The sequence below is a fragment of the Cyanistes caeruleus genome, chromosome 2 (genome assembly GCF_971803275.1).
Source record: "Cyanistes caeruleus chromosome 2, bCyaCae1.hap1.1, whole genome shotgun sequence".
In the NCBI taxonomy this organism is placed as follows: domain Eukaryota; kingdom Metazoa; phylum Chordata; class Aves; order Passeriformes; family Paridae; genus Cyanistes; species Cyanistes caeruleus.
In genome coordinates this window covers 1,497,264-1,522,137 of record NC_141702.1, presented here as the reverse complement: position 1 = coordinate 1,522,137, position 24,874 = coordinate 1,497,264, and the positions used below count along the sequence as shown (strand labels likewise).

The window sequence follows — 24,874 nt, the reverse complement described above, 5'->3', positions numbered from 1 at the left end:
CCGGCTCCTGGAAGTAGAACTGGTAATCGAAGGCGGGATGAGATTCCAGCTTTTCCATGATATCCGTGCTGGGATCGGCCGGGCGGTACGGGGTGTTCAGCGAGGCCACGGCTCTGGGAATTCCGGGATTTCCCGGGATTTTTCTGGGATTTTTCTGGGATTTTTCCGGGATTTTTTCCAGGATTTTTCCAAGATTTTTTGGGATTTCCCAGGATTTTCTGGGATTTTTCTGGGATTTTTTTTTTATTTTTCTGGGATTTCCTGGGATTTTTCTCAGATTTTCTGGGATTTTCTGGAATTTTATGGGATTTTTCTGAGATTTCCCAGGATTTTTCCAGGATTTTTCTGGGATTTTCTGGGATTTCCCAGGATTTTCTGGGACTTTCTGAGATTTTCTGGGATTTTCCGGGATTTTTCTGGAATTTCACGGGATTTTCTGCGATTTTTTTTTTTTTAAATTTTCTGGGTTTTTCCCAGGACTTCCCAGGATTTTCTGGGAATTCCTGGGATTTTTCTGGAATTTTTCTGGGATTTTCTGGGATTTCCCAGGATTTTCTGGGATTTTTCTGGGATTTTCAAGGATTTCTTTGGGATTTTTATGGGATTTTCTGGAATGTCCCTGGATTTTCTGGTATTTTTCTGGGATTTTTCTGGGATTCTCTGGAGTTTTCTGGAATTTCCCAGGATTTTTCTGGGATTTCCCAGTATTTTTCCAGTATTTTCCAGGATTTCCCAGGATTTTCTGGACTTTTCTGGGACTTTCTGGGATTTTTCTGTGATTTTCCGGGATTTTCCAGGATTTCCCAGGATTTTCTGGGATTTTACTGGAATTTTCTGGAATTTTTCCAGGATTTTCTGGGAGTTTTTCTGGGATTTTTTCCAGGATTATTTTTGGGATTTTCTGGAATTTTTCTGGGATTTTCAGGGATTTTTATGGGATTTTAATGGGATTTTCTGGGATTTTTCTGGATTTTTCCCGGGATTTTTCTGGAATTTTCTGGGATTTTTCTGGAATTTCTGGGATTTTCTAGGATTTTCCAGGATTTCCCAGGATCTTCCCTGGAATTTTCCAGGATTTCCTGGGATTTTCCAGAATTTTCTGGGATTTTTCTGGAATTTCTGGGATTTTCTAGGATTTTCCAGGATTTCCCAGGATCTTCCCTGGAATTTTCCAGGATTTCCTGGGATTTTCCAGAATTTTCTGGGATTTTTCTGGGATTTTCCAGGATATTTTCTGGAATTTTCCGGAATTTCCCGGGATTTTTCCGGGAATTTCCTGGTATTTTTCCGTGATTTTCCCTGGAATTTTCCGGGATTTTCCCTGGAATTTTCCAGGATATTTTCCGGGATTTTCCCTGGAATTTTCTGTGATTTTCCCTGGAATTTTCCGGGATATTTCCCGGCATTTTCCCTGGAGTTTCCTGGTATTTTCCCGGCATTTTCCCTGGAATTTCCTGGTATTTTTCCGGGATTTTCCCTGGAATTTCCCGGGATATTCCGCACTCACCGGAGCCTCTCTGGGTAGAACAGGGCCATGTTCCAGGCCACGGCGCCGCCCCAGTCGTGCCCGACCAGGATCACCCGCGCAATTCCCTAGGGAAAACGGAATTCCCAGCATTTATTCCCTCCTTTTTTCCCTCCTTTTCCCCCTTTTTTCCATTTCCATTCCCAGTTTTTCCCTGTTTTTTTTTCCCTCCTTTTCCCCCCCCAATTCTCCCTCGTTTTTTTCTGGGATTTCCCCCCCTTTTTTCCCAGCCGTGATTCCCAAAATTTCCCACCCCTAAAATCCTGGAATTCTTCCATCTCTGATTCCCAGAAACCCTGGAATTCTCCCAGCCCTGATTCCCGGATTTCCCAGCCCAGAAATCCTGGAATTCTCCCAGCCGTGATTCCCAAAATTTCCCACCCCAAAAATCCTGGAATTCTTCCATCTCTGATTCCCAGAAATCCTGGAATTTTCCCAGCCCTGATTCCCAAAATTTCCCATCCAAAAAATCCTGGAATTTTCCCAGCCCTGATTCCCAAAATTTCCCATTCAAAAAATCCTGGAATTCTTCCATCTCTGATTCCCATAAATCCTGGAATTTTCCCAGCCCTGATTCCCAAAATTTCCCATCCCAGAAATCCTGGGATTCTTCCATCTCTGATTCCCAAAATTTCCCATCCCAGAAATCCCCAGCCGTGATTTCCCAGCCATTGGAAAAATCCTGGAATTCTCCCAGCCGTGATTCCCAAAATTTCCCACCCCAAAAATCCTGGAATTCTTCCATCTGTGATTCCCAGAAATCCTGGAATTTTCCCAGCCCTGATTCCCGGATTTCCCACCCCAGAAATCCCCGGATCCCCCACCCCAGAAATCCCCGGATCCCCCGCCGTTCCAAGAATTCCCGAATTTCCCGGGAACGCCGAGAATTCCCAACTTTTCCCGGCAATCCTCACCAGTTTATCCAGGAAAGTCACGAGATCCTGGGAAAAGGAGGAGGGATCGGGATCAGATCCCGTCGGGATCGGCCCTTCCCGGCCTCCCTCATTCCCAGGAATTCCCAGGAATTCCTCACCTTGCAGATCCGCTCCTGGGAATATTCCGGGATATCTGCCGGGAAAAACGCCGGATCCGCCATTCCTTTATCCCACGGATTCTCCCTCTTTTTCCAGGAATTTTTCCCAAATTTTCCCGAAATTTCCCGAATTTTTTTTCCCGATTTTTTCCCTCCCTTTCCCAAGTTTTCCTGGGTTTTTTCCCCCCTCCTTTTCCCGATTTTTTCTGCATTTTCCCCTTTTTCCCCTTGTTTTTCTTCCCTTTTTTTCCCAATTTTTTCCTCCTTTTTCCCTCCTTTTTTCCCTTTTTTCCCCCTCCTTTTTCCCTCTGGTTCTCCCTCTTTTTCCAGGGATTTTTCCCAAATTTTCCCGAATTTTCCCGAATTTTTCCCTCATTTTTTCCCCCTCATTTCCCCAATTTTTCCCTCCTTTTTTCCTCCTTTTTTCCCTTTTTTCCCCCTCCTTTTTCGCTCAGATTCCCCCTCTTTTTTCAGGAATTTCTCCCAAATTTTCCCGAAATTTCCAGAATTTTTCCCTCATTTTTTCCCCATTTTATTCCCCATTTTTTCCCCCTCCTTTTCCCAATTTTTCCCTCATTATCCCCTCTTTTCCCTCATTTTTCTTCCCTTTTTCCCCAATTTTTCCCAATTTTTTCTGGTTTTTTCCTCCTTTTTTTCCCCTTTTTCCCCCTCCTTTTTCCCACGGATTCTCCCTCTTTTTCCAGGAACTTTTCCCAAATTTTCCCGAAATTTCCCGAATTTTTCCCCCATTTTTTTCCCTCTCCTTTTCCCGATTTTTCCTGCATTTTCCTTTCCTTTTTTTCCCAATTTTTCCCATTTTTTTCCTCCTTTTTTCCCCGTTTTCCCCCCTCCTTTTTCCCTCTGGTTCTCCCTCTTTTTCCAGGGATTTTTCCCAAATTTTCCCGAATTTTCCCGAATTTTTCCCCATTTTTTTCCCTCTCCTTTTCCCGATTTTTCCTGCATTTTCCCCTTTTTTCCCTCATTTTTCTTCCATTTTTTTCCCAATTTTTCCCATTTTTTCCCTCCTTTTTTCCCCTTCTTCCCCCTCCTTTTTCCCTCAGATTCCCCCTCTTTTTTCAGGAATTTTTCCCAAATTTTCCCAAAATTTCCAGAATTTTTCCCTCATTTTTTCCCCATTTTATTCCCCATATTTTCCCTCTCCTTTTCCCAATTTTTCCCTCATTATCCCCTCTTTTCCCCTCATTTTTTTCCCTTTTTTCCCCAATTTTTTCTGGTTTTTTCCTCCTTTTTTCCCATTTTTCCCCCTCCTTTTTCCCACGGATTCTCCCTCTTTTTCCAGGAATTTTTTACCCAAATTTTCCCGAATTTTCCCGATTTTTTCCCTCATTTTTTTCCCATTTTTTTCCCTCTCCCTTTCCCAATTTTTCCTGCATTTTCCTCTTTTTTCCCTCCTTTATCTTCCCTCTTTTTTTTTTCAATTTTTTCCCCAATTTTTTCCTCCTTTTTGCCTCCTTTTTTCCCTTTTTTCCCCCTCCTTTTTCCCTCGGATTCTCCCTCTTTTTTCAGGAATTTTTCCCAAATTTTCCCGAATTTTCCCGAATTTTTTTTCCCGATTTTTTCCCTCCCTTTCCCAAGTTTTCCTGGTTTTTTTCCCTCTCCTTTTTCCGATTTTTTCTGCATTTTCCCCTTTTTCCCCTTGTTTTTCTTCCCTTTTTTTCCCAATTTTTTCCTCCTTTTTTCCTCCTTTTTTCCCCGTTTTCCCCCCTCCTTTTTCCCTCTGATTCTCCCTCTTTTTCCAGGGATTTTTCCCAAATTTTCCCGAATTTTCTCGAATTTTTTCCCATTTTTTCCCTCTCCTTTTCCCGATTTTTCCTCCATTTTCCCCTTTTTTCCCTCATTTTTCTTCCCTTTTTTTCCCAATTTTTTCCTCCTTTTTTCCTCCTTTTTTCCCCCTTCTTTCCCCTCCTTTTTCCCTCAGATTCTCCATCTTTTTCCAGGGATTTTTCCCAAATTTTCCCAAAATTTCCAGAATTTTTCCCTCATTTTTTCCCCATTTTATTCCCCATTTTTTCCCTCTCCTTTTCCCAATTTTTCCCTCATTATCCCCTCTTTTCCCCTCATTTTTCCTCCCTTTTTTCCCCAATTTTTCCCTCCTTTTTTCCCCGTTTTCCCCCTCCTTTTTCCCTCGGATTCTCCCTCTTTTTTCAGGAATTTTTCCCAGATTTTCCCGAATTTTCCCGAATTTTTTTTCCCGATTTTTTCCCTCTCCTTTTCCCGATTTTTCCTGCATTTTCCCCTTTTTTCCCTCATTTTTCTTCCCTTTTTTTCCCAATTTTTCCCAATTTTCCCCTCCTTTTTTCCCCTTCTTCCCCCTCCTTTTTCCCTCTGATTCTCCATCTTTTTTCAGGAATTTCTCCCAAATTTACCCGAAATTTCCAGAATTTTTCCCTCATTTTTTCCCCATTTTATTCCCCATTTTTTCCCTCTCCTTTTCCCAATTTTTCCCTCATTATCCCCTCTTTTCCCCTCATTTTTCTTCCCTTTTTTCCCCAATTTTTCCCAATTTTTTCTGCTTTTTTCCTCCTTTTTACCCTTTTTTTTCCCCTCCTTTTTCCCTCGGATTCTCCATCTTTTTTCAGGAATTTTTCCCAAATTTTCGCGAAATTTCCAGAATTTTTCCCTCATTTTTTCCCCATTTTATTCCCCATTTTTTCCCTCTCCTTTTCCCAATTTTTCCCTCATTATCCCCTCTTTTCCCTCATTTTTCTTCCCCTTTTTCCCCAATTTTTTCTGGTTTTTTCCTCCTTTTTTTCCCTTTTTTTCCCCCTTTTTTTTCCCTCTGGTTCTCCCTCTTTTTCCAGGAATTTTTCCCAAATTTTCCCGAATTTTTCCCCCATTTTTTTCCCTCTCCTTTCCCCGATTTTTCCTGCATTTTCCCCTTTTTTCCCTCGTTTTTCTTCCTTTTTTTTCCCCAATTTTTCCCATTTTTTCCCTCCTTTTTTCCCCCTTCTTCCCCCTCCTTTTTCCTTCTGATTCTCCATCTTTTTCCAGGGATTTTTCCCAAATTTTCCCGAATTTTCCCAAATTTTTCCCTCATTTTTTTCCCCATTTTTTCCCTCTCCTTTTCCCGATTTTCCTTCCATTTTCCCCTTTTTTCCCCTCATTTTTCTTCCCTTTTTTTCCCAATTTTTCCCAATTTTTCCCTCCTTTTTTCCCCCTCCTTCCCCCTCCTTTTTCCCTCAGATTCTCCATCTTTTTTCAGGAATTTTTCCCAAATTTTCCCAAATTTTTCCCTCATTTTTTTCCCATTTTTTTCCCTCTCCTTTTCCCAATTTTTCTTGCATTTTCCTCTTTTTTCCCTCCTTTTTCTTCCCTCTTTTTTTTCCCATTTTTTCCCCAATTTTTCCCTCCTTTTTCCTTTTTTCCTCCTTTTTTCCCCCTCCTTTTTCCCTCAGATTCTCCCTCTTTTTTTCAGGAATTTTTTCCCAAATTTTCCCCTCATTTTTTTCTCCATTTTTTCTGGTCTTTTTTCCCTCTTTTTTTCCTTTTCCCAATCTTTCCCTTCCCTTTTCCCAATTTTTCTGATTTTTCCCAATTTTCCTCCTTTTCCTGATTTTCCTTTTCCCTTTTCCCAATTTTTCCTCCTTTTCCCATTTTTCCCTTCCCTTTCCCCAATTTTCCTCCTTTTCCCGATTTTTCCCTTCCCTTTTCCCAATTTTTCCCGATTTTCCCCATTTTTCCTCCTTTTCCCAATTTTTCCCCTCCCTTTTCCCAAATTTTTCCTCCTTTTCCCAATTTTTCTGATTTTCCCCTCCCTTTTCCCGATTTTCCTCCTTTTCCCGATTTTTCCCTTCCCTTTTCCTGACTTTTCCTCCTTTTCCCAATTTTTTCTCCTTTTCCCAATTTTTTCTCCTTTTCCCAATTTTTGATCCTTTTCCCAATTTTTCCCTTCCCTTTTCCCCATTTTTCCACCTTTTCCCAATTTTTCCCTTCCCTTTTCCCAATTTTTCCCGATTTTCCCCATTTTTCCTCCTTTTCCCAATTTTTCCCTTCCCTTTTCCCCATTTTTCCTCCTTTTCCCAATTTTTCCCCTCCCTTTTCCCAAATTTTTCCTCCTTTTCCCAATTTTTCTGATTTTCCCCTCCCTTTTCCCGATTTTTCTCCTTTTCCCGATTTTTCCCTTCCTTTTTTCTGACTTTTCCCGATTTTTCCTCCTTTTTCCAATTTTTCTGATTTTTCCTTTCCCTTTTCCCAGTTTTCCTCCTTTTCCCGATTTTTCCCTTCCCTTTTCCCGACTTTTCCTCCTTTTCCCAATTTTTTCTCCTTTTCCCAATTTTTCCTCCTTTTCCCGATTTTTCCCTTCCCTTTTCCCCATTTTTCCACTTTTTCCCATTTTTCCCTTCCCTTTTCCCCATTTTTCCTCCTTTTCCCAACTTTTCCCTTCCCCTTTTCCCCATTTTCCCTCCTTATCCCTCCCCACCCCCTCCAAAAAAAACCCCTAAAAAAATTCCGGGAATTCCCCGCCAACATTCCCAATTTTCCCTGCCTCCACCCCCTCCCCTCCCCCCGACATCCCAATCCCAAAAATCCCGGGAATTCCGGGCTGACCCGGCGGAGCCGTGGATTCTCCGTATCCCTTCATTTCCAGGGCGATCACCCGGAATCCGGCGTCGGCCAAGGCCGGGATCTGCCGCGGGAAAAGAGCGGAATTCCCGACGGATCCTTGGGAATTCCCTGGGGAATTCCGGCTGGGATTGATCCTTTCCCCACCCCCCCGCCTCCCCGGGGTGAATTCCCGGGATTTTGGGTCACCTGGAAGCGCCAGGAGAGCCAGGATTCCGGGAATCCGTGGCACAGGCAGATGGCGGGGCCCTGGCCCAGCTCGGCGAAGTGCAGCCCAACTCCCGGCTGGAAAAAAAACGGGAATTCCTTCCTCAGGGATCCCGGGAAAACGGGAATTCTTTGGGGATCCAGGGAAAAAATTCCTCAGGGATTCCTGGGAAAAAATTCCTCAGGGATCCCGGGAAAAATTCCTCAGGGATTCTGGGAAAACGGGAATTCCTTCCTCAGGGATCACGGGAAAACGGGAATTCTTTGGGGATCCAGGGAAAAAATTCCTCAGGGATTCCTGGGAAAACGGGAATTCCTTCCTCAGGGGATTCTGGAAAAACGGGAATTCTTCGGGGATTCTGGGAAAAATTCCTCAGGGATTCTGGGAAAATTTCTTATGGATTCTGGGAAAATGGGAATTCCTCAGGGATTCTGGGAAAATGGAAATTCCTTCCTCAGGGATTCCGGGAAAAATTCTTCAGGGATTCTGGGAAAACGGGAATTCTTCAGGGATCCCGGGAAAATGGAAATTCCTTCCTCAGGGATCACGGGAAAACGGGAATTCCTTCCTCAGGGGATCATGGGAAAACAGGAATTCTTTGGGGATCCAGGGAAAAAATTCCTCAGGGATTCCTGGGAAAAAATTCCTCAGGGATTCCTGGGAAAAATTCTTCAGGGGATTCTGGGAAAACGGGAATTCTTCAGGGATCCCAGGAAAATGGGAATTCCTTCCTCAGGGATCACGGGAAAACGGGAATTCTTCGGGGATCCAGGGAAAAATTCCTCAGGGATTCCAGGAAAAATTCCTAAGGGATTCTGGGAAAACGGGAATTCCTTCCTCAGGGATTCCAGGAAAATTCCTCAGGGATCCCGGGAAAACGGGAATTCTTCGGGGATCCAGGGAAAACGGGAATTCCTCAGGGATCCCAGGAAAACGGGAATTCCCCCAGGCCGGCAGCCACAATTCCAGAGCCCAGAGCCCTCTCCGCCCTGGAATGCCGGAGCTCAGCTCCTGGAATTCCGGAGCTGGAATCAGCCCTCTCCAGCCGGGAATTCCGGAGCTCCTGGAATGCCGGGAGAATTCCCAAAGGCTGAAGCAGCTCCGTGATCCATTCCTGGATCCCGGCAGATCCCAGCCTGGAATCCCACCCAGATCCCGGCAGATCCTGGACTGGAATTTTCAGGATCATTCCCAGATCCCAGCCTGGAATTCCGCCCATTCCCATTTCCAGCCTGGAATTCCGCCCATTCCCAGCAGATCCCGGCCTGGAATCCCGACCACTCCCAACCATTCCCAACTATTCCCAGCCATTCCCAGCCATTCCCAGCCATTCCCAGCCATTCCCAGCAGATCCCAGCCTGGAATCCCGGCCATTCCCAGATCCCAGCCTGGAATTCCAGCCATTCCCAGCCAATCCCAGCCTGGAATCCCAGTCATTCCCAGCGGATCCCAGCAGATCCCAGCCTGGAATCCCGGCCATTCCCAGCCGTTCCCAGCCATTCCCAGCCATTCCCAGCCTGGAATCTCTCCCATTCCCAGATCCCAGCCTGGAATATTTCCAATTCCCAGATCCCATCCCGGAATCCCAACCATTCCCAGCAGATCCCAGCCTGGAATCCTGGCCATACCCAGATCCCAAACTGGAATATTTCTAATTCCCAGATCCCAGCCTGGAATCCCGGCCATTCCCAGCAGATCCCAGCAGATCCCAGCTTGGAATTCCACCCATTCCCAGCCATTCCCAGCCAATCCCAGCAGATCCCGGCCTGGAATCCCAGCCATTCCCATTCCCAGATCCCAGCCTGGAATCCCGGCCATTCCCAGCAGATCCCAAACTGGAATCTCTCCCATTCCCAGCCATTCCCAGCAGATCCCAGCAGATCCCACTCTGGAAATTTCCCCATTCCCAGATCCCAGCCGATCCCGGCCTGGAATCCCGGCCATTCCCAGATCCCAAACTGGAATTCCAGCCATTCCCAGCCGATCCCAGCCATTCCCAGCCATTCCCAGCCATTCCCAGCCGATCCCAGCCTGGAATCCCGGCCGTTCCCGCCTTTTTCCGGACCCGGATGGAGACGTATCCGTGGGCGACGCCGTCCGGAGTGCAGGGGGTCGGCAGCGGCTCCTCCGCGCTCAGGAGCTGCGGGAATCGGGAGCACGGGAAGATCTCCGGGAATTCCGTGGGAATTCCCGGGAATCTCGGGAATCCCGGCCGGGTTTTGTTTCCCGCACCTGGATCCCGGAGAGCTCCTGCAGATCCCGGAGAGCGGATTCCGTGTCCCGGACCAGGATCGTGGCCATTCCCAATTCCCGCGCCGGCTCCAGGTTTTCCTCCAGCTCATCCAGGAAAATCACCTGGGGAAAAAACCGGGAATGGCCCCGGCTCGGATCCGATGGCGGGAAAAATCCTCCCGGCCGCGGATTTTGGGGATTTTGGGATCTCCTGAGGCTTCAAATCCCCGGGAATATCCAAGGATTCATCCAAAGATTTGGGGAACCAGAAAATCCCAGAATTCCCAGGGTTTTTTTGGGATTTTGGCATCTCCTGAGGCTTCAAATCCCCAGGAATATCCAAGGACTCATCCAGGGATTTGTGGGATTGGAAAACCCCTGAATTCCCAGGTTTTTTTGGGATTTTGGTGTCTCCCGAGGTTTCAAATCCCCGGGAACATCCAAATATTGATCCAAGGATTTGGGATCCCAAAACCCCCCCAAATTCCCACTTTTTGGGGGGATTTTGGTGTCTCCTGAAGCTTCAAATCCCCGGGAACATCCAAGGATTCATCCAAGGATTTGGGACCCCAAAAAACCCCAAGTTCCCAGGATTTTTTTGGGGATTGTGGCACTTCCCGAGGCTTCCCATTCCCAGGAACATCCAAGGATTTGGGACCCCAAAAAATCCTGAATTCCCAGGATTTTTTTGGGGGGATCGTGGCACTTTCTGAGACTTCCCATTCCCAGAAATATCCAAGGATTCAAGCTCCAAAAAAAACCCCAAATTCCCAGGATTTTTTTGGGGGGGATTTTGGTGTCTCCCGAGGCTTCCCATTCCCAGAAAAATCTAAGGATTCATCCAGGGATTTGTGGGATTGGAAAATCCCAGAATTCCCAGGGTTTTTTTGGGATTTTGGCACCTCCTGAGGCTTCAAATCCCTGGGAACATCCAAAGATTTGTGGGATTGGAAAATCCCCGAATTCCCACTTTTTTGGGGGGGATTTTGGTGTCTCCTGAATTTTCAAATCCCCGGGAACATCCAAGGATTGATCCAAGGATTTGAGACCCCAAAAAAAAACCCAAATTCCCAGGATTTTTTGGGGGGATTGTGGCACTTCCCGAGGCTTCCCATTCCCAGGAACATCCAATGATTTGGGATCCCAAAAAACCCCAAATTCCCAGGATTTTCTTTGGGGATTGTGGCACTTCCCGAGGCTTCCCATTCCCAGGAACATCCAAGGATTCATCCAAGGATTCGGGATCCCAAAAAAACCCCAAAATTCCCAGGATTTTTTTGGGGGATCGTGGCACTTGCCAAGGCTTCCCATTCCCAGGAACATCCAAGGATTTGGGACCCCAAAAACTCCCCAAATTCCCAGGATTTTTTTGGATTTTGGTGTCTCCCGAGGCTTCCCATTCCCAGGAACATCCAAGGATTCGGGATCCTGAAAAACCTCTGAATTCCCACTTTTTTTTTTTTTTTTGGAATTATGGCATCTCCTGTGGCTTCCCGTTCCCAGGAAAATCCAAGGGATTCGAGACCCAAACACCCCCAAATTCCCGGGATTTTTTTGGGATGGGAATTCCGGCACCTCCCGCGGCTGGGCCTGGAGCTGCTCCAGGGCGTGGCGGTAAATCCCGGGATCCGGTTTGCTCATCCCGATCCGGCAGGATTCCAGCAGCAGCTGGAACTGGCTCCGGAGCGCGGCCGGAGGGAAATTCCCGGATCCGGAGTCGTCCAGGAAGGAATTGGTGAGGATGCACGTCCGGAATCCTGGGGGGAGGGGAAAGACAAAATCCCCGTTGGAATTCTCCGTCCTGGACCTCGGGAATTCTCTATCCTGGACCTCGGGAATTCTCCGTCCCGGATTTTGGGAATTCTCCATCCTGGACCTTGGGAATTCTTTGTCTCGGATTTTGTGAATTCTCTATCCCGGACCTTGGAAATTCTCTATCCTGGACCTCGGGAATTCTCCATCCCGGATTTCGGGAATTCTCCGTCCTGGACCTTGGGAATTCTCCATCCCGGATTTTGGGAATTCTCTATCCTGGACCTCGGGAATTCTCCATCCCGGATTTTGGGAATTCTCTATCCTGGACCTCGGGAATTCTCCATCCTGGACCTTGGGAATTCTCTATCCTGGATCTCTTGGGAATTCTCCGTCCCGGATTTTGGGAATTCTCCATCCTGGACCTCGGGAATTCTTCGTCTCGGATTTCGGGAATTCTCCGTCCCGGATCTCTCGGGAATTCTCTATCCCAGATTTCGGGAATTCTCTATCCTGGATCTCTCAGGAATTCCCCATCCCAGATCTCGGGAATTCTCCATCCCAGATCTCTCTTGGGAATTCTCCATCCCGGATCTTGGGAATTCTCGGGGTTCCTGGATCTTGGGAATTCTCCACCCCAGATCTCGGGAATGCTCAATCCTGGATCTTGGGAATTCTCCATCCCAGATCTCTTGGGAATTCTCCATCCTGGATTTCGGGAATTCTCTGTCCTGGATCTTTCTCGGGAATTCTCTATCCTGGATCTCGGGAATGCTCGATCCTGGATCTCTCGGGAATTCCCCATCCTGGACCTTGGGAATTCTCCATCCCACATCTCTTGGGAATTCTCCATCCTGGACCTTGGGAATTCTCCATCCCGGATCTATCTTGGGAATTCTCCATCCCGGATTTTGGGAATTCTCTGTCCTGGATCTCTCTCGGGAATTCTCGGGGTTCCTGAGATCCCCTCCCCCCACCCCTGGGAATGTTCTTTTCCCCGGGAATGGTGGGATTGGGGCCTGGGAACGACCCTGTGGCATCTCCTGGTGGTGGGAACGACCCTGTGGTGGGACCGACCGGCATCTCCTGCTGGAGCCAACCACAGCTCCATGGTGGGGCCAACCAGGGCCTCGTGGTGGGACCAACCAGAACCTCATGGTGGGACCACCTGGGACCTCATGGTGGGACCACCTGGGACCTCATGGTGGGACTACCTGGGACCTCATGGTGGGACCACCTGGGACCTCATGGTGGGACCAACCACAGCTCCATGGTGGGACCAACCAGGGCCTCGTGATGGGACCAACCAGGACCTCATGGTGGAACCAACCACAGCTCCATGGTGGAACCAACGAGGACCTCATGGTGGGACCATCCAGAACATCATGGTGGGACCAACCAGGACCTGGCACTGGAGCCAACCACAGCTCCATGGTGGGGCCAGCCAGAACATCATGGTGGGACCAACCAGGGCTTCGTGGTGGGACCAACCAGAACCTGGTGCTGGAGCCAACTACAGCTCATTGGTGGAACCAACCAGGACCTCATGGTGGGACCAAACGGGACCTTGTCATGGGACCAACCACAGCTCCATGGTGGGACCAACCAGAACCTCATGGTGGGACCATCCAGAACATCATGGTGGAACCAACCACAGCTCATTGGTGGGACCACCTGGGACCTCATGGTGGGACCAAACAGAACATCATGGTGGGACCAACCGGGACCTTGTCATGGGACCAACCAGGCCCTCATGGTGGAACCAACCACAGCTCCATGGTGGGACCAACGAGGACCTCATGGTGGGACCACCAGAACCTCGTGGTGGAACCAACCAGAACCTCGTGGTGGGACCACCTGGGACCTCATGGTGGGACCAACCAGGGCTTCGTGGTGGAACCAACCAGGACCTGGTGCTGGAGCCAACCACAGCTCCATGGTGGGACCAACCAGGACCTCATGGTGGGACCAACCGGGACCTCATGGTGGGACCAACCAGGACCTCGTGGTGGGACCACCTGGGACCTCATGGTGGGACCAAACAGAACATCATGGTGGGACCAACCGGGACCTTGTCATGAGACCAACCAGGACCTCATGGTGGGACCACCTGGGACCTCATGGTGGGACCAACCAGGACCTGGTGCTGGAGCCAACCACAGCTCATTGGTGGGGCCAAGCAGGACCTCATGGTGGGACCAACCAGAACCTCGTGGTGGGACCAACCAGGGCCTCATGGTGGAACCAACCACAGCTCCATGGTGGGACCAACCAGGACCTCATGGTGGGACCATCCAGAACATCATGGTGGGACCAACCAGGCCCTCGTGGTGGAACCAACCAGGGCCTCATGGTGGGACCAACCAGGGCTTCGTGGTGGGACCAACCAGGGCCTGGCGCTGGAGCCAACCACAGCTCCATGGTGGGACCAACCAGGACCTCATGGTGGGACCAACCAGGACCTCATGGTGGAACCAACCAGGACCTCATGGTGGGACCAACCAGAACCTCGTGGTGGAACCAACCAGAACCTCGTGGGGGGACCACCTGGGACCTCATGGTGGGACCAACCAGGACCTGGTGCTGGAGCCAACCACAGCTCATTGGTGGGGCCAAGCAGGACCTCATGGTGGAACCAACCAGAACCTCGTGGTGGGACCATCCAGAACATCATGGTGGGACCAACCGGGACCTTGTCATGGGACCAACCAGGGCCTCGTGGTGGAACCATCCAGAACCTCGTGATGGGACCAACCAGGGCCTCATGGTGGAACCAACCACAGCTCCATGGTGGAACCAACCAGGACCTCATGGTGGGACCATCAGGAACTTCATGGTGGGAACATCCAGGACCTCTTGGATCCCCAAAACTCTCAAATCTCAAACTTTTATCCCAAAATTCCTCAAAATTCCCAGATTTTTCCAGGAATTCTGGAATCCTGATCCCCAAAACCCCAAAATTCCCAGATTTTTTTCCCGAATTTCATCATTTTGACCCAAAAAAAACCCCAAATCCCAAACTTTCACCCCAAAATTCCCAGATTTTCTCCCAGATTTCACCGTTTCGATCCAAAATAAAACCCCCCAAATCCCAAAGTTTTATCCCAAATTCCCAGACGTTTTCAGGAATTCTGGAATCCTGATCCCCAAACCTCCCAAATTCCCAGATTCTTTCCTGGATTTCACCGTTTCCATCCCAAATAAAACCACAAATCCCAAACTTTTATCCTAAAATTCAGGGATTTTTTCCTGGATTTCATCATTTTGACCCCCAAAAAACCCCAAATCCCAAACTTTCACCCCAAAATTCCCAGATTTTTTCCCAGATTTCACCATTTCCATCCCAAATAAAACCACAAATCCCAAACTTTTATCCTAAAATTCCGGGATTTTTTCCTGGATTTCATCATTTTGACCCCCAAAAAATCCCCAAATCCCAAACTTTCATCCCCAAATCCCGGGTTTTTTTTCCGGGCACACATTCCCACCGTTCCTGCTCAGGATCCCGGCCGCCCGCAGCATCCGGCCCTGGATCCGCGCCCGCTCCCGGAGCTCCTGGAACGGCCGGGAGGCGGAAAATCCCTCGGGAATGGCGATTCCCAAGGAATGGGCGCGACGGCGGCAGCCGGAATCCAGCTCCGAGAGCAGCTGGAAAAAACAAGGAGAGAGGAGGGAGGAATTCCGGGATGGGAAAGGTTGGGAATGAGGGAAATTCCCCATGGGAAAAGTTCTGGGATCTGGGAAATTCCCGGTGGGAAAAACCCAAGAAATTGGGGAAATTCCTGGTGGGAAAAGTTCTGGGATCTGGGAATTCCCTGGTGGGAAAAACCCAAGAAATTGGGGAAATTCCCAATGGGAAAAGTTCTGGGATCTGGGAATTTCCCATTGGGAAAGTTCTGGGATCTGGGGAAATTCCTGGTGTGAAAACCCCAAGAAATTGGGAACTTCCCAATGGGAAAAGTCGTGGAATCAAACTGGGAAATTCCTGGGGGAAAGGTTGGGAATGTGGGAATTCCCGGCTGGGAAAAACCCAGGGAAATGGGGAATTCCCCCATGGGAAAAGTTCTGGGATTTGGGGAAATTCCTGGTGGGAAAAATCCAAGTAATTGGGAAATTTCCCATGGGAAAAGTTCAGGAATTGGGGAAATTCCCATTGGGAAAGTCATGGAATCAAACTGGGAAATTCCCCATGGGAAAATTTCTGGAATATGGGAAATTCCCCATGGGAAAATTCCTGGGATCTGGGAAATTCCTGGTGGGAAAAACCCAGGGAAGGGGGGAATTCCCCCATGGGAAAAATTCTGGAATTTGGGGAAATTTCCCATGGGGAAAATTTCTGGGATCGAACTGGGAAATTCCCATTGGAAAAGTCACGGAATTGGGGAAATTTCCACTGGAAAAGTTCTGGGATCTGGGAATTCCCTGGTGGGAAAAACCCAGGGAAGGGGGGAATTCACCCATGGGAAAAGTTCTGGAATCTGGGGAAATTTCCATGGGAAAAGTTCTGGAAACTGGGAAATTCCCAGTGGGAAAAGTCGTGGAATCAAACTGGGAAATTCCCGGGGGAAAGGTTGAGAATGAGGGAATTCCCCATGGGAAAAGTCATGGAATTCGGGGAAATTCCTGGTGGGAAAGTTCTGGAATTGGGGAAAATTCCGTGGGAAAATTTCTGGGACCTGGGAAATTCCTGTCAGAAAATTTCTGGGATCTGGGAAATTCCCCAGTGGGAAAAATCCATGAAATTGGGGAAATTCCCATGGGAAAAGTTCTGGAATCGAACTGGGAAGTTCCCATTGGAAAAGTCATGGAATTGGGGAAATTTCCACTGGAAAAGTTCTGGAATCGGGGAAATTCCCCGGTGGGAAAAACCCAAGAAATTGGGAAATTCCCAGTGGGAAAAGTTCTAGAATTTTGGGAAATTCCCAATGGGAAAAGTTCTGGAATTTGGGAAATTCCCAGTGGGAAAAGTTCTAGAATTTTGGGAAATTTCCATGGGAAAAATTCTGGGATCTGGGAAATTCCCAGTGGGAAAAGTCAGGGAATCTGGGAGATATTCCAGTTGGAAAAGCCCCAGAATCCAGGAAAAATCCTGGTTGGAAAAATCTCAGAATCCAGGAAAAATCCTGGCTTGAAAAGCCACGAAATCCGGGAAAAAATTCCCATTGGAAAAGTCCCGGAATCTGGGATAAATCCCAGCTGGAAAAGCCCAGGAATCCGGGAAATTCCTGGTTGGAAAAATCCCGGAATCCGGGAAATTCCTGGTTGGAAAAATCCCGGAATCCGGAAAATTCCTGGTTGGAAAAATCCCTGAATCCGGGAAATTCCCGGTTGGAAAAACCCCGGAATCCTCCGGGAACGGCGACTCCCAAGGCCTGAGCGCCTTTTCCCGGGAATTGCTCCCAAAATCCCGGAAGGGGAATTTGTCCCGTGGGAATTCCGGGGTTTTTCCTGGGGCGGTTCCCGGGGAAGGAGTTCCCGGAATTCCCGGAATTCCCACCTGGCTGAGGGTGATGTGGCCGCGCGAGGCTCGGGAATACGGGCTCTGGGATCCGCCGGAGAACAGCGCGTCCCGCAGGAAATTCCTGCCGGGAACAGCCGCGCTGGGAATCCCAGAGCACAAATCCCTGATCCCAAATCCCTGATCCCTGATCCCAAATCCCTGATCCCAAATCCCAAATCCTTGATCCCAAATCCCAGATCCCTGATCCCAAATCCCTGATCCCTGAGCCCAAATCCCTGAGCCCAAATCCCAGAGCACAGATCCCGATCCCTGATCCCAAATCCCAGATCCCAAACCCCAGAGCCCTGATCCCAGATCCCAAATCCCTGATCCCAGCCCCAAAATCCCAAAGCCCAGATCCCTGATCCCAAACCCCAAACCCCAAATCCAGAGCCCAATCCCAGATCCCAATCCCAAACCCCACATCCCGATCCCAGATCCCAAATCCTGAATTCCCAATCCCAGATCCCAAACCTCAGATTCAAAATCCCAAATCCCCAATCCCCATTCACAATTCCCAAATCCCAATTCCCCATCCCTGATCCCAATCCCAAATCCCAGTCCCAAACCCCAGATCCCGAACCCCAAACCCCAAATCCCAAACCCCAAATCCCCAATCCCAAATTTCAGATCCCAATTCCCAAACCAAATTCCCATAAACCAGATCCCAATTCCCAAATCCCAACCCTCAGATCTCAAATCCCAAATTTCTGATCCCAAATCCCAAATCCCAGTCCCAGTCCCAAACCCCAGATCCCGAACTCCAATTCCCAAACCCCAAATCCCAAATCCCCAATCCCAAATTTCAGATCCCAAATCCCAAACCAAATTCCCATAACCCAGATCCCAATTCCTGAATCCAAATCCCAGATCCCAAATCCCAACCCTCAAATCTCAAACCCCAAACCCCAGATCCCAAACCCCAAACCCCAGATCCCAAATCCCAAATTTCAGATCCCAATTCCCAAACCCAATTCCCAAAACCCAGATCCCAATTCCTGAATCCCAACCCCAGATCCCAAATCCCAACCCTCAAATCTCGAATCCCAAATTTCTGATCCCAAATCCCAAATCCCGAGCCCAAACCCCAAATCCCAGATCCCAAATCCCAAACCCCAAATCCCAAAATCCCAAATCCCGAATCCCAACCCCAGATCCCAAATCCCAAACCCCAAATCCCAAAATCCCAAATCCCAGATCCCAAATCCCAAACCCCAAATCCCAAAATCCCAAATCTCTAACCCCAACCCCAGATCCCAAATCCCAAACCCCAAATCCCAAAATCCCAAATCGCGAATCCCAACCCCAGATCCCAAATCCCAAATCCCAAAATCCCAAAATCCCAAAATCCCAATTCCAAACCCCAAATCCCAAAACCTCAAATCTCAAATCCAAATCCCAAACCCCGAAATCCCAAATCCCAAATCCCAAATTCCCAATCCCAAACCCAAATCCCAAACCCCGAAATCCCAAATCCCAAACCCCAAATTCCCAGTCCCCAATCCCCAGATCCCAAATCCCAATTCCAGGGAAACTGAGGCAGAAATCCTGGTTGTGGGTGCTGCCTGAGGAATTTTGGGAATCGCGACTCTCGGGATCCATCCAAATAAATCCCGGGAATGAGAAATTCCCAAAAAATCGACCGGGAGGCCCCGTTCGCTCTGGGATTTATGATCCACATTTTTGGGATTTATTATCCCATTTTATAGGGAATTATTATCCCATTTATTGGAATTAATTATCTCATTTTATTGGAATTAATTATCTCATTTATTGGAATTAATTACCCCATTTTTTTGGGATTTATTCTCCCATTTTTTTGGAATTAATTATCCCATTTATTGGAATTAATTATCCCATTTTTTGGGAATTAATTATCTCATTTATTGGAATTAATTATCCCATTTTTTTGGGATTTATTATCCCATTTATTGGAATTAATTATCCCATTTTTTTGGGATTTATTCTCCCATTTTTTTGGAATTAATTATCCCATTTATTGGAATTAATTATCCCATTTTTTGGGAATTAATTATCCCATTTATTGGAATTAATTACCCCATTTTTTGGAATTAATTATCCCATTTATTGGAATTAATTATCCCATTTTTTTGGGATTTATTATCCCATTTATTGGGAATTATTATCCCATTTTAGGAATTAATTATCCCTTTTTTTTTTTTAATTAATTATCCCATTTTTGGGATTCATTTTCCCATTTTATTGGGAATTAATGATCCCATTTATTGGGAATTATTATCCCATTTATAGGGAATTAATGATCCCATTTAATTGGGGATTAATTATCCCATTTATTGGGATTTATAATCCCATTTTTGGAATTAACTATCCCATTTATTGGGAATTAATGATCCCATTTTTGGAATTAATTATCCCATTTGTTGGGAATTAATGATCCCATTTTATTGGGGATTAATTATCCCATTTCTGGGGGGATTTATCCCATTTTTTAGGGATTTATTTTCCCAATTTTTTTCTGGAATTTATTATCCCAGTTATTGGGATTTATTATCCCATTTATTGGGATTAATTATCCCATTTATTGGGATTTATTATCCCAATTTTGGGAATTAATTATCCCATTTTTGGGGATTTATTTTCCCGTTCTTTTGGGATTTATTATCCCATTTATTGGAATTAATTAACCCATTTATTTGAATTAATTATCCCATTTATTGGAATAAATTAACCCATTTTTTGGGATTTATGATCTCGGTTTTTGGGGATTTATTACCCCGTTTATTGGGAATTATTATCCCATTTTTGGAATTAATTATCCCATTTATTGGAATTAATTATCCCGGTCTTTTTTATTTTATTATCCAATTTTTTTTGGAATTTATTATCCCATTTATTGGGATTAATTATCCCATTTATTGGGATTTATTATCCCAATTTTTTGGAATTAATGATCCCATTTTGGGGGGGATTTATTTTCCCAATTTTTTGGAATTAATTATCCCAATTTTGGGATTTATTATCCCATTTTAGGAATTAATTATCCCCTTTTTTTTTTTAATTAATTATCCCATTTTTGGGATTTATTTTCCCATTTTATTGGGAATTATTATCCCATTTATAGGGAATTAATGATCCCATTTCATTGGGGATTAATTATCCCATTTATTGGAATTAATTTTCCCATTTATTTGGATTAATTATCCCATTTATTGGGAATTATTATCCCATTTTTGGAATTAATTATTCCATTTATTTGGATTAATTATCCCACGTATTGGAATTAATTATCTTATCCCAATTTTTTTGAAGCAATGATCCCATTTTTTAGAATTAATTATCCCATTTATTGGAATTTATTATCCCATTTATTGGAATTAATTAACCCATTTATTGGGATTTATTTCCTAATTTATGGGAATTAATTATCCCACTTTTTGGAATTCATTATCCCTATTTTTTGGGAATTAATGATTCCATTTTTTAGGAATTTATTATCCCAATTTTTGGGAATTAATTATCCCATTTATTGGAATTAATTATCCCATTTTTTTTGGGATTAATGATCCCATTTTTTTGGAATTAATTAACCCATTTATTGGGGAATTTATTATTCCAATTTTTTTGTGAATTTATTATCACATTTATCCCATTTTTTTGGTATTTATTATCCCATTTTTTTGGTATTTATTATCCCATTTTTTGGGATTAACGATCGCATTTATTGGAATTAATTATCCCATTTTTTTGGGATTTATTTTCCCGGTTTTTTTGGGATTTATTATCCCATTTTATCGGGAATTCATTATCCCATTTATTTCTGTGGGATTTATTATCCCAATTCTTTCGGAAATCCATTATCCCATTTTTTTTACAATTTATTATCCCATTTTTTTTACAATTTATTATCCCAATTTTTTGGGATTTATTATCCCAATTTTTTTGGGATTTATTATCCCAATTTTTTGTGAATTTATTATCCCATTTTTTTGGGGGGGGGAATTCATTATCCCATTTATTTTTTGGAAATCCATTATCCCATTTTCTGCATTAATTTATGATCCCATTTTTTTTCCCGGGAATTTATTATCCCATTTTTTTCCCGGGAATTTATTATCCCATTTTTTTTTTCCCGGGAATTTATTATCCCATTTTTTTTTTTCCGGGATCGATTTTTTCCCATTTTTCCCATTTTTTTTTTCCTCCCTCCTCCCTGCGGCTTTTCCAACCCGCTCGGCAACTTTTGGGATCTCCAAATCCCGGTTTTTCCGGTTCTCCGCCAGCATTCCCGCACTGGGATGGGCTTAATTATTAATTAATCCTATTAATTTTTAATTAATTATTAATTATTAATTCAACTCCCCCAGCATTCCCAAGAAAATCCCAGCTGGGGAATTGCTTCCACCGGGATTCTCCCATCCCTCCTCCGCCTCAAAACCCTTAGTTTTTCATTCCCGATTTTTTCTTTTCCCAAATTTTTTTTATTCCCAAATTTTTTTTCTTTTCCCGCCTTAAAAACCCCAAAATTTCCAGCCGCAAACTCCGGTGCGGGCGGCGCCGCCAAACACAAAATCGCGGCGTTGTTTTTGCGGTTCTCGGGCAGAGCGAGGCGCGCCTTAAGACGCGGGCGGGCGCGTTCGGCCGCGCGGCGTCCGGGAGGTTCGGAACGGAGCGGAACTGAACCGGAACCGAAACCGGAACCGAACCGGAGCGAGCCGTGCCCTACCTGGGCAAGGCCCATTCGCTCTCGCAGGAGCTCAGGAAGTGCTGAAGGCCCGGCGTGAGCAAAACGCCGCCAAGGTCGAACAGCACCGCCCGCCGCGCCGGGGCCGCCATGGTCGGAGCCGGGACTCGAACCCGCGACCTCGGACTCTGGCAACGCTCAGGCCACGCCCCCTCGGATAAACCACGCCCCTCAATGAGCTAACTCGCGCTGTTGAAGCCACGCCCATTCGCTGTGGCCACGCCCCTATGGCCGAGGCCACGCCCCTATCGTCATGGCCACTCCCACTCCTGAAAGCCACGCCCCCTCCGCGGGGCGCCGGTCACGCCCCATTCCCGATTTTCCCCAAATCCCGGGATTTTCCAGGAAATTGGAGCCGCCGGGGGGAATTTTGGGGTGCCGGGAGGATTTTTTGGGGGTTCCAGGAGGAATTTTGGGGTTCCAGGAGAATGTTTTGGGATCAAAGTGGGATTTTTTGGGGTTCCAGGGGGATTTTTGGGGTCAAAATGGGATTTTTTGGGGGTTCCAGGAGGATTTTTGGGATCAAAGTGGGATTTTTTGGGATCAAAGTGGGATTTTTTGGGGGTTCCAGGGGGATTTTTTGGGATCAAAGTGGGATTTTTGGGGTTCCGGGAGGATTTTTTGGGATCAAAGTGGGATTTTTTTGGGTTCCAGGGGGATTTTTTGGGTTCCAGGAGGATTTTTTGGGGTCACTGAAGGATTTTTTAGGGTCCAAGGTGGATTTTTTGGGGTTTCAGGGGGATTTTTGGGGTTCCGGGAGGATTTTTTGGGATCAAAGTGGGATTTTTTGGGGTTCCAGGGGGATTTTTTGGGGTCACAAAAGGATTTTTGGGATCAGAGTGGGAATTTTGGGGGGTCAAAGTGGGAATTTTTGGGGTCCTTGTGGGATTTTGGGGATTTCCTGAGGAATTTCAGGAGTCCCAGTGGGATTTTGGGGAATCCCAGAGGGAATTTTGGGAATCCTGGAGAGATTTTAGGGGGTCCCCAGGAATTTTTGGGAATCCTGGGGGGGATTTTGGGGAATCTCTGCCGGAAAATAAAGGGGAAAAAAAAGAAGGTGGGAAAAGATTTTTTTTGTGGGGAATTCTCCTGGAATTTTCTTGGAATTCTCCTGGAATTTTCCTGGAATCTTCCTGGAATTCTCATACAATTTTCCTGGAATTCCCAGAATATTCCCAGTTCCCTGTCCCCATTCCCTCGGTGTTTTCCAGTGGAAAAATTCCATAAAATTCCCAAAATATTCCCAAAATATTCCTGAAATATTCCCAAAATATTCCCAGAATATTCCTGAAATATTCCCAAAATATTCCCATTTTTCCCAGGATTTTTTTTTGGGATAATCCCATCGCTCCCATCCCGTTTTTTTCCCAGGGAAATTCCCAATCCCTGGAAATTCCCCAGGGGAAAACATTCCCGAATTTCCAAGATCCCGAAGATTTGGGATCCCCCGGGATTCCGAACCCCTCGTTCCCCGCTCCGGGCCCTTCCCTGATTTCTCTTCCCCATCCCAAATTCCCAGTCCCTTCTTCCCATTCCCATCCCAATTCCCAAAAAATTCCCGGAAAATTCACCCCAATTCCCAAATCTTTTCCCCAAATCCTTTCCCGCCCTCATTCCCTGATTCCTTCCTCATCCTCATCCTGAATTCCCAACCCTTTCTGCCCATTCCAATCCCGAATTCCCAAAAAAATTCCCGGAAAATCCATCCTTTCCCAAATCCTTTCCCAAATCCTTCCCCTCCCTCATTCCCTGATTCCTTCCTCTTCCTCATCCCAAAATCCCAACCCTTTCTTCCCATTCCCATCTCAAATTCCCAAAGAATTCCCAGTCCTTTCCCAAATCCTTTCCCAAATCCTTCCCCAAATCGTCATTCCCTGATTCCTTCCTCTTCCTCATCCCGAATTCCCAACCCTTTCTGCCCATTCCAATCCCGAATTCCCCAAAAAATTCGCGGAAAATCCATCCTCTCCTAAATCCTTTCCCAAATCCTTCCCCTCTCTCATTCCCTGATTCCTTCCCCATTCCCATCCTGAATTCCCAAAATAAATTCCTGGGGAATCTGTCCTTCCCCAAATCCTTTCCCAAATTTTCCTTCCCTCATTCCCTGATTTCTTCCTCATCCCGAATTCCCAACCCCTTCATCCCATTCCCATCCCAAATTCCCAAAGAATTCCCAGTCCTTTCCCAAATCCTTTCCCAAATCCTTTCCCCATCCTCATTCCCTGATTCCTTCCTCTTCCTCATCCTGAATTCCCAACCCTTTCATCCCATTCCCATCCCCTTCCCATCCCAATTCCCAAAAATTCCCGGCAAATCCATCCTTTCCCAAATCCTCATTCCCTGATTCCTTCCTCATCCTCATCCCGAATTCCCAACCCTTTCTTCCCATTCCCATCCCCAATTCCCAAAAATTCCCGGCAATCCATCCTTTCCCAAATCCTTTCCCAAATCCTTCCCCTCCCTCATTCCCTGATTCCTTCCTCATCCTCATCCCAAATTCCCAACCCCTTCATCCCATTCCCATCCCAAATTCCAAAAAAAATCCCAAATCCTTTCCCAAATCCTTTCCCGCCCTCATTCCCTGATTCCTTCCTCTTCCTCATCCCAAAATCCCGGTCCTTTCATCCCATTCCCATCCCCAATTCCCAAATAATTCCCGGCAAATTCATCCTTTCCTAAATCCTTTTCCGATCCTTCCCTTCCCTCATTCCCTGATTCCTTCCTCACCCTCATCCCAAATTCCCAACCCTTTCATCCCATTCCCATCCCGAATTCCCAAAAAATTCCAGGTGAATCCGTCCTTTCCCAAATCCTTTCCCAAATCCTTTCCCAAATCGTCATTCCCTGATTCCTTCCTCTTCCCCATCCCAAATTCCCAACCCTTTCATCCCATTCCCATCCCAAATTCCCAAAAATTCCCGGCAATCTGTCCTTTCCCAAATCCTTTCCCAAATCCTCCTTCCCTCATTCCCTGATTCCTTCCTCATCCCGAATTCCCAACCCTTTCATCCCATTCCCAAATTCCCAAAATAAATTCCAGGTGAATCCGTCCTTTCCCAAATCCTTTCCCAAATCGTCATTCCCTGATTCCTTCCCCATCCCAAATTCCCAACCCCTTCATCCCATTCCCATCCCAAATTCCCAAATAATTCCCGGCAAATTCATCCTTTCCCAAATCCCTTCCTGATCCTTCCCCTCCCTCATTCCCTGATTCCTTCCTCATCCCCATCCCGAATTCCCAACCCTTTCATCCCATTCCCATCCCCAATTCCAAAAAAATTCCCAGTCCTTTCCCAAATCCTTTCCCAAATCCTCCT

The 24,874-nt window shown here is 46.4% G+C and overlaps 1 protein-coding gene across 2 annotated transcripts in view; it reads right to left on the bottom strand.

Annotated features, from left to right (window-relative positions):
* EPHX2 (epoxide hydrolase 2) overlaps window positions 1-21,704 on the bottom strand; it is a 34,874-nt gene extending 13,170 nt beyond the window's left edge. Inside the window, exons 1-12 of one of the 2 annotated variants that reach the window (XM_086875395.1) lie at window positions 21,540-21,704; window positions 16,832-16,916; window positions 14,823-14,982; window positions 11,158-11,339; window positions 9,583-9,705; window positions 9,416-9,490; window positions 7,332-7,427; window positions 7,128-7,206; window positions 2,559-2,593; window positions 2,440-2,466; window positions 1,508-1,593; window positions 2-113 (exon numbers count right to left, since the gene is read on the bottom strand). In XM_086875395.1, the coding sequence (XP_086731521.1) occupies window positions 2-113; window positions 1,508-1,593; window positions 2,440-2,466; window positions 2,559-2,593; window positions 7,128-7,206; window positions 7,332-7,427; window positions 9,416-9,490; window positions 9,583-9,705; window positions 11,158-11,339; window positions 14,823-14,982; window positions 16,832-16,916; window positions 21,540-21,649 (1,170 nt within the window). In that variant the 5' untranslated portion in view covers window positions 21,650-21,704. Of the gene's footprint in view, window position 1; window positions 114-1,507; window positions 1,594-2,439; window positions 2,467-2,558; window positions 2,594-7,127; window positions 7,207-7,331; window positions 7,428-9,415; window positions 9,491-9,582; window positions 9,706-11,157; window positions 11,340-11,504; window positions 11,605-14,822; window positions 14,983-16,831; window positions 16,917-21,539 lie in introns of those variants that run through there. The other variant, XM_086875396.1, reaches the window with a different exon arrangement.
* Between the last annotated feature and the right edge of the window lie 3,170 nt (window positions 21,705-24,874).